The following is a 10,220-nucleotide window of genomic DNA, read 5'->3' as shown; positions in this document are numbered from 1 at the left end:
ATGATATGTTTTTTTTATTTAACATAATTAATTGTTTTAAAAAAATTTAATTATTAATTACGCCATTAATTAAAACAAATACATTTTATTTATCTATTAAATATTACAAAAGTACATTTTTTGTAAAAATTACAAATACGGTACAAATTACATGAATGTAAATGTAAATGCTCAACAATAGTAAAGATCCTGTTATTCTTTATTCTGTTCCTTATTTCTTTCCAAACCATCAGTATCTTTACTATTGTTTAGCATTTACGTTGACATTCATGTTATTTGTACCGTATTTGTAATTTTTACAAAAAATGTACTTTTGTAATATTTAATAGATAAATAAAATGTATTTTTGTTTTAATTAATGGCGTAATTAATAATTGTATTTCTTTAAAACAATTAATTATGTTAAATAAAAAAAACATCGTCAAGCTCGACCCTGCAACGTTGCAGTTATGAGTCTAGTACTTTACCGCTGAGCTATACGCTCTTCGTTTTTACGTCCTATCCCATCCATAGATACAGCGCTTAAAGTTTTTAATGTTAATTTTCTCGCGAACGCTTGAAAAGCGCATCTTATTCATTAATACTTGGCATAATATTTTATCGATATATGAAGTTTAAACAAAATTGATTAGTACGTCGTGTCATCTCCTGTAAGCAATACTTTTATCATGTTGAAATTTTTAGAAGCCGTGTAAAAGTACGTATGCTATTGGGCCTCGATTCTTGAATTCATGCGAAAAATTTTTGTATGCGAGAAAAACACTGCAAGATCTCTCTGATTGATATACATTTTTTTAAATCTAAAAGTACATGAGGACGCGGATCAAAAAACTCGCCGAGCGCTCGAAAACGCGTAAAAGCATTGTCCAAACGTCTCAGAGCATGTCAATTTTGAAAGTCGCAAAATTAATTTTTTTTAAATATATATTTGTAGAGAATGACGAGACAAAACTTTTTTCTATTTGCAGTTTTTTTATTCGATGCTTATTTTTAATAATAAAAATTGAAAACTTAAAAATTTTTATCTTCAAATTCAATAAGATTTTAAAATATAAATCGTCGTAACTTGGCCAAATATTGTTGAAATGGATTAAAATTTGGTATACGCATGCAGTGTAGTCTAGCGATGCTCACAAAACAACAAAGAAGCTGAAAATTGCCTATTATTTAATAATATTTAATTGCAAATTGAGACTGCTCGGAAACCACGTTTTTTTAGTTTCGTCAACAAAAAGTATCGAGAAAATTTCAGATTTTAAACAACTTTCAGTGAGACATTTGTTCCTCTCTATCGAAGGAAGATTTCTGGAAATTTTCAGATCGATTCATTGAAAATTTACGGAAATATGCATTTTATAAGAAAACATGCGACGCCACCAACGACAGCTCCGTGTGTGCACTGAGCACCATCAGGCAGCCGTTCTGTTTTCTTATAAAATGCATATTTCCGTAAATTTTCAATGAATCAATCTGAAAATTTCCAGAAATTTTCCTTCAATAGTGAGGAACAAATGTCTCACTGGAAGTTGTTTCAAATCTCAAATTCCCTCGAGACTTTTTGTTGACGAAACTAAAAAAACGTGGTTTCCGAGCAGTCTCAATTTGCAATTAAATATTATTAAATAATAGGCAATTTTCAGCTTCTTTGTTGTTTTGTGAGCATCGCTAGACTACACTGCATGCGTATACCAAATTTTAATCCATTTCAACAATATTTGGCCAAGTTACGACGATTTATATTTTAAAATCTTATTGAATTTGAAGATAAAAATTTTTAAGTTTTCAATTTTTATTATTAAAAATAAGTATCGAATAAAAAAACTGCAAATAGAAAAATTTTTCGTCTCGTCATTCTCTACAAATATATATTTTAAAAAAATTAATTTTGCGACTTTCAAAATTGACATGCTCTGAGACGTTTGGATAATACTTTTACGCGTTTTCGAGCGTTCGGCGAGTTTTTTGATCCGCGTCCTCAATTATATTAATACATACATCTTGAAATCATACGAAAATTTTCGTATGATTTCAAGAATAGAGGCCCAATAGTGTATGTACTTTTACAAGACTTCTAAAAATTTCAATACGATGAAAGTATTACTCAGTGTTAATTTTTTTAACATTATTTTCTTTTATTTTAAATAATATTAATTCATTCCATGCGATTGCATTTTTAGAAATATTAGTGTTAACAAAATGTTGTAGAAAACTAGACATAAGAATAAAAGCATTTTTAATTTCTTACATTTACTGATTACTTATAATAATATACTTTCCATAATGAGCAAAATACCAATTATATAAAAGCATTAAAAGTATGCTTTTATAATGTTTTATTTTATATTTGGTTTGCATTAATATTTTGAACAATTTCGCGCATTGAACGCACGCACACAAGCGAGAGCCGATAACGTTACGCGTCCGTGCGCGTCCGCGTGTGCTCGCGCTGTGATCGGAGCCAGCTGATATAGCTGATTGTCAATTATTACGGGAAGAAAGTTTTCGTTGTTGTGACACCGCGTGATTAACTCGTACATACGTACGTACATCAAGAAGTAAAGTGTTTAGTGAGTAAGAAGAAAGAAGATAGTGAAAGAAGAAAGAAGAAAATGGGGAGGAGATATAATAAAACGTTGCCGTTAAATCGTCCACGGCTATCATTAAAAAAAGGGCCGCGAGAAAGGTTAGTAACTATATATTTAAGGAATTGTTGAATTAGAGATTACAATGTTTTTATTGCTTTCAATGTTTTCTAAACTAATTGTATTTTCTCTTACTTTTCATTACTATATAACTTTATTTTAGTAACTCAGACAAGTAAGCCTTTTTTATAAGTCTACGTAGAAAGAAATAATAAGAAAAAAATGTGTCACTTTCATAATCATACAAAATCGTTCATTAACTTTTTAATGCTTATATACTACATTACATCATTTTTATTCAATGTTATTTTACTTTTTACATATTGCATTATTACATTCATTTCTTTTGCAGAATATAATCTATCAATTAAATAGAAATAATTATAAAATTTTATTGTATTTTTATTTTACATTTCAATTATTTAGTTTTGGACAGATATTTTTGGATTAATAATTTTATTTGTAATATTTAGTATTATAATTCTTCGATATCCTCTTCTTTTATGATTTTAAAATAGTTTCTTTCAAAAAAGATCAATGCATTTTAACTGTAACAGTGCTTTTTTATGATCACCCAATATTTTCAACAAGATAGTGCAGCAAGATAATGCTACATGATAAGATGTTCAGATTGCAAGAAAATATTTCATAATAAATCTATGAAGAAAAATGGATTAGAATTCGTAGTTCTACATGTTGGCCTCCACACTGATTTCATAGAACACCGCTTCATTTTTTCCCTTATAGAAGTTTGTGAAGGATAACGTGTATTTGCAGAAAAGGAATAATACATTTGATTCATCATAAATAAAATATTCTCATAATTAATATTCTATATAAAAGATAAGATAATCGACAAATAAATAATTTTCAAAATATTACACATTGTAATTACTGATATTGTAATTGCAGATGAAAAATAACTTTACTTAAAAATGCTACACATTGATGGCTTTATTGCAAAAATGATATACATTATAATTACAGATGACATAATTTTATTATTTCAATGCTAACATGTTCCACCATGACATTTCAAACTTTTTGTAATATGTTTCCTCATATTTTTAATAACATTATTAAGTTGCTCTAGTTACAATAAAATAAGCTGTAGTCATTCGTCCTTCCAAGTTATTTTATGTAAAAATTTTATTTTAACTTGAGCAATTTGGAAATATTATGGAAAATATAACAAAACGTGTTATAAAACGTTTTAAATGTCAAGGTGAACATGTTAGCATTGAAATAATAAAATTATGTCATCTGTAATTATAATGTATATCATTTTTGCAATGAAGCCATCAATGTGTAGCATTTTTAAGGAAAGTTACTTTTCATCTGCAATTACAATATCAGTAATTACAATGTGTAATATTTTGAAAAGTATTTGTCGACTATCTTATCTTTTATATAGAACATTAATTATAAGAATATTTTATTTACGCTGAATAAAATGTATTATTCTTTTTCTGCAAATACACATTATCCTTCACAAACTTTTATAAGGAAAAAATGAAGCGGAATTCCATCAAACCAATCAGGTGGCCAACATGTAGAACTATGAATTCCAATCCATTTTTCTTCATAGATTTATCATAAAATGTTTTCTTGCAATCTGACCATTGTCTTGTTGCACTATTTTGTTGAAAGTATTAGGTGATCATAAAAAAAGCACTGTTACAGTTACAATACATTGCAATTTTTTTAAAGAAAACATTTTGAAATCATAAAATAAAAGGATATCAAAGAATTATAATAGTAAATATTACAAATAAAATTATTAATCCAAAAATATCTGTCCAAAACTAAATAATTGAAATGTAAAATAAAAATACAATACAATTTTATAATTATTTCTATTTAATTGATAGATTATATTCTGTAAAAGAAATGAATGTAATAATACAATATGTAGAAGGTAAAATAACATTCATTGAATACAAATGGTGTAATGTAGTATATGCATTACAAAGTTAAGAAACGATTATGTATGATTATAAAAATGACTTATTTTTCTCTTATTATTTATTTGCGTGTAGACAAAAAGCTAATATGTCTTTGTTACCTGAATAAACCTGTACAGTAATAAAATATAAAAATTATATAGTAAAATTAAACATTGAAAGCAATATGGACATAAATTAATAATTACATAGTTAAAATATTTAAACAAATTTTCCAACATATATATATGACAAGTCCACAGTACTAATAAATTATAAATCCAAAATAAGAAGAGACAGGCTAAAAGCAAATTCTTAGTGTGCTGATTAACTTTATTATAATTCATTTAACATATATATTTTTTGGTCGTGTATTTTATTCGACCATCTGCAGTACAAGTTTATGCAAAATTAAATAAGATAAAAACATTGGGTCAATATGAAGTCACATAATATATTAGTCACATAGTAAATTGTTCCCACATTTTACAGACTTATGTCTTTTATATCATCGGTTAATGATGTAGTAGCATAGCTAATTTCCTTATCATCATTAAAATAATTCCGTTAAATAATACTTGTAAGTAGCTTTTGTCTGACGTCTTCGTATTATATTATGTGACTTCATGTAGACCTAATGTTTTTCTTTTATTTTATTTTGTATAGACTTGTACTGAAGATGGTCGCATAAAATATACGATAAAAACGTCTATGTTAAATGAATTATAATAAAGTTAATCAGCACTAAGAACCTGCTTTTGACCTGTCTCTCCCTTTGGAAATAAATGTATTATAATAACAAAATGTTATCCTTTATTAATAACAAAATGTTAGGAATGTTAAATATACATATCATGATTTAATACAGATTAATATTATTTCTTTCCAGACGTCAGTTGAGGATACAGGTGCAAAATCCACAATTACTGGAAGAGACGCTTGTTAATGGTTCTGATAACGAATCATCATGTCAATTGCACGACAAGAGAGATTCAGAAATCAGTACCGAAGCAATGCAATGCCTCAAACAGGTGCAAAAAGGTAAGTGCAATGAAAATATAAAGCCAGAGGCGAATGAACCGTGTGCTGGAAGTGAAAAAAAAGACCAGAGGCGAATGAAACGTGTGCTGGCAATGTAGAAAAAAGTCCAGAGGCGAATGAAACGTGTGCTGGCAATTTAGAAAAAAGTCCAGAGGCGAATGAAACGTGTGCTGGCAATTTAGAAAAAAGTCCAGAGGCGAATGAAACGTGTGCTGGCAGTTTAGAAAAAAGTCCAGAGGCGAATGAAACGTGTGCTGGCAGTTTAGAAAAAAGTCCAGAGGCGAATGAAACGTGTGCTGGCAATGTAGAAAAAAGTCCAGAGGCGAATGAAACGTGTGCTGGCAGTTTAGAAAATTTAAATGTCCAACATTGTGAAGATAACAATTATTTTGTTATTGAAAGCAGCCTTCCGGATATAAATGATATCCAAGAAAGCATAGTGGAAAGCCGTCGCATTGTCGATATTTCTTTTATGTGGAATGAGATTCATAGAACCTTTGACAACCATGCGCGAGGAATCGAGTGCCAATTTAAAGATTGGAAACTCGTTAATTCTCGTCGTTGTGGATTACTGACGCAGTTGTTCTTTAAGTGCCAAATGTGCCACTATAAAGCCAATATTTGGTCAGAATCCACAGAACCTGAAAAGTTAGATCTCAATAAAGCTACTGTAGCTACAACTATAACAGTTGGGAATGGTTATGCCCAACTGGAAGAGTTCTGTGCTGGTATAAATATCCCTTGCATGTCTGAAAAGACTTATATCAAATATCGAGAAGATATAGTCGATGATTTTCAAAAAACAGCCATGGAAAGTATGAAAATGGCAGGTGAACTTGAAAAACAACTCGCCCTCGAGAGGAATGAAACAATAAATGGCATTCCGTATATAACCGTTGTAGCGGATGGTAGTTGGATGAAGAGATCGTATGGCAACGCCTACGATTCACTGTCTGGTGTTGGTGCCATAATTGGTTACCGCACAAGAAAAGTACTCTTTATTGGTATCCGCAATAAATTTTGTACGGTGTGTGACATGGCGGAGCGAAATGGTTTCGAGCCACGTCGTCATAAATGCTATAAAAATTTTGACCGCAAGGCTAGCTCTACAAAAATGGAAAGCGACGCCATTGTAGAAGGCTTTAAAAGTAGTCTTGAAATGCACGGACTGATGTATAGAACAGTTATTGCTGATGGCGATAGCAGTGTATATCAGTCCATACAAAATAATGCACCGTATTGCGAACAAATGGTGACTGTTAAGAAAATAGAATGCACGAATCATTTGCTTCGTAATTTTTGCAAAAAGCTAAAAATTGTTGCAGAGACAGTTCAATCGAAACAACATAGGACACGTGGTTTTGTACAGCTACGAAATGTTGTAAAAAACAACATTTTAAAAATGCGAAAAGAAATGTTAGAAGCAGCCACTCTACGAAGGGAAGAAAAAGTACCTCACCATAGCAAGGCTACGGAATTACAAAAAGATATTTTGAACATTCCTAGCCATATTTTTGGTGAGCATAAGAGATGTAAAGAACGCGGCCGCATATGTGAAGAAAACCATGATAAAAAACAGAATTATGTGCCGTATTTGAAAGCTCACGGTTTATATCAAAAAATTGAAAGTGCTGTTATGTACTTGAGCGCTTATTCCGATAGTTTGTTATTAAATTTAACAAACAATCCTGCAGAATGGTTTAATTCGATAATCTGCAAAGAAATAGGTGGAAAGCGCATAAATTTCGGCCTCAGAGGTTCATACAATGCTAGAGTTGCGGGAGCTGTTGTACAGCATAATACTCAGCAAGTTCTTACGGAACTGCATAAAACCATGGGTAAGGATGTTCCTGCAATAGTTGAGAATTTAGAAAAACGACGGCAAATAAAAATTGCGAAAACCAAAGAAATTCGAAAAGTGCATGGCAGACTAAAAAAATTCAATCGACAGTCAGGAACGGATTGTTATTATGGCCCACAGTCACAAAAACCAGATCTTCCGCCTGACGTATACGAACAATTACAAGAAAATCATTTTCTAAAATTGGATGAAAATGCAAAAAATAGGCAAGAAATTGAACTACAAACAAGAGATCAAAGTAAAAGTGATCTATGGCATTCATTGAAATGTCAAATGTTAACGGCATCCAATTTTGGAACTGTATGTCGTATGAGACCAACAACGTCTTGTGCAGCGACTGTGAAAAGTATTTTGTATCCTCCACATATTGACACCTCAGCCATGCAATATGGCCGCGATATGGAGGAAGTCGCTAGAATAGAGTTGGCTGCAAAACTAAAAAAGAAAATTAATCCATGCGGATTGTTCGTTGATAATGAATATCCATACTTGGGTGCTTCTCCTGATGGACTTATTGATGAAGATGGTCTAGTGGAGATTAAATGTCCTCTATCAGCAGAGAATTTTACAGTTGATGAGGCTATACAAAAATTGCCTTTACTGAAGGGCATATTTGATAAAAAAAATACTGATAACATGAATCGGAATCATCGATTCTTTTATCAAGTTCAAGGGCAGTTAAATATTGTGCAGCGAAATTATTGCATTTTTGCAATATGGACCCCAAAAAGTCTAAAAACCATACGTGTTAATAGAGACTACGTCTTTTGGGAAAAAGAAATGGCACCTGTCTTAGAACGCTTCTATTTAGAGTGTATGTTGCCAGAAATCTTAGACAGTCGGCATAATAGACATATGCCAATTAGAGATCCAAAATATATTACGGATGCTAAAGAACAAGCATATAAAAAGAAAAATTGTCACGTGCAAAAAAATAAACGTTCCAACGAAGATGAAAACATTTTGCCAAAGAATAAAAAATTAAAACAGAAAGTTTTGTCATCAAACGCTACAAGCATTGCTGCTGCTCTGGATATGGAGCAAGATAATGATTGCATCTTAGTCAGTTTTTCAAAGAGTAAACACAATCTGACTAAAGAAGAAATAGCAAAACGTAAAAAAGTTTTAGATGATACAATCATTCCTCTTTCTTTGGTGAAAGAGAATGTTCTGCCCGTACAGAGTAAACTGAACGATGATTCGTTAGACACATTTTTGCGCGTCGTTAGAGAAACTTCTTGTTTCGAAACGCAAAGTGTTCAGTACTTACAGTTCCCTGAACTAATAACAGCCAGCGATAGCGATAACAGCTTACAAATAATCGGAGGCAACTGTACAGATCACTGGCGATGTATTTTCTTTGATGGTTCCAAACTGCATGTGTATGACAGTTTACCTAACTGTACATACGAAAAATTGGCAGAAAAGGAAAAAAATTATATTCGCAAAAGTTATCCAAAAATAAACGTAAGCGATATAATATTCGAAAAAGTCCAATCACAACCGGACAGTACATGTTGCGGAATTTATGCAGCTGCTTTTGCTACAGCAGTAGTTTTACGAAGAAATCCTTGTGAGGACAAATATTCTAATGACGTAGAGCGCATGAGACGTCATTTCATGAATATAATAGAAAATAACGAGCTGTCACTTTTTCCCTCACAATAAGTGTTTTTCGCAACATGGTGTTCAAAATAAAGCTGTTTAGTTTAAAATAAAATAACATTTTTTAATGTAATATCGATAATACTCGATATGTGCCTTATTCGCACTTTAAAAAAATATTCACACAGTTGGTGTGCAAAATCGGAGAGACGAAGAATAAAAATAATGGTTGCGTCTCACGAGAATGGGCGGCGGATGGGGCCTATTCTATATTTTCTGTTTTTAATATTTTTAAAAATATTAATAAAGCCAATGTAACATCAGCTGGCAATTTGTAAAAAATAATGTCAGAGGCGATTTAACGTGTGCTGGCATTGTCGATTAATAAAGCCAGAGGCGATTTAACGTGGGCTGGCTATTAGAGAAATACGTATTTATTTTTCTTTTGTAATTGATTACAAAGAACGTGATGTGACTGATCTGTATCAGAGATATCAACTCGAGCTCCGTGCAACAGAACTACATGAGGGATAGGGCCTCCACCATGCGGACATCACACAAGCAAGAATCGCTAACGTCACGCATTTGTGTGCGCTCGGCGCATTTGGTCGTACGACACAGCTTACGAGAAATGCTAAGAAGCGTTTCTAATCGAGTAAGGCGAGTCGGTAGAATATTATATCCCGTCTTTGAGACCTACTTTTTGCAACTCTTTTTCCGTATTTCTTTCTAACAGTGCACAAATGATTACATAATTTTTTTTGCTAAAAAATATTTAATATTTATTAAAAATATTAACATGTTAAATTAATAACTTTAGAAAGAAATACTGATTTGTTATTGTTAATAGAAAAATAAAAAATAATTACAATTTTGCAAAAAAATGTAAGTGTTTAACATACACGAATATTATTTATAAATATAAAATTATATTTTTTAAACATTTACATTTGTAAAACACTTATTTGTTAAACACTTACATTTTTTTGCAAAATTGTAATTATTTTTTATTTTTCTATTGACAATAACAAATCAGTATTTCTTTCTAAAGTTATTAATTTAACATATGTAAATATTTTTAATAAATATTAAATATTTTTTAGCAAAAAGAATGATCTAATTATCATT

At 30.9% G+C, this 10,220-nt stretch overlaps 1 protein-coding gene across 1 annotated transcript; it reads left to right on the top strand.

The window, feature by feature from the left end:
• The first annotated feature begins 4,613 nt into the window (after positions 1-4,613).
• On the top strand, positions 4,614-10,220 carry LOC136999468 (uncharacterized). Its single transcript, XM_067353612.1, has one exon. The coding sequence runs from the start codon at positions 6,099-6,101 to the stop codon at positions 9,153-9,155; it is 3,057 nt and encodes a 1,018-aa protein (XP_067209713.1). The 5' UTR covers positions 4,614-6,098; the 3' UTR covers positions 9,156-10,220.

Source organism: Linepithema humile, chromosome 4 (assembly GCF_040581485.1).
Source record: "Linepithema humile isolate Giens D197 chromosome 4, Lhum_UNIL_v1.0, whole genome shotgun sequence".
In the NCBI taxonomy this organism is placed as follows: Eukaryota; Metazoa; Arthropoda; class Insecta; order Hymenoptera; family Formicidae; genus Linepithema; species Linepithema humile.
The sequence above is the reverse complement of the archived record's forward strand: the minus strand, read 5'-3'. Positions and strand labels throughout refer to the sequence as shown.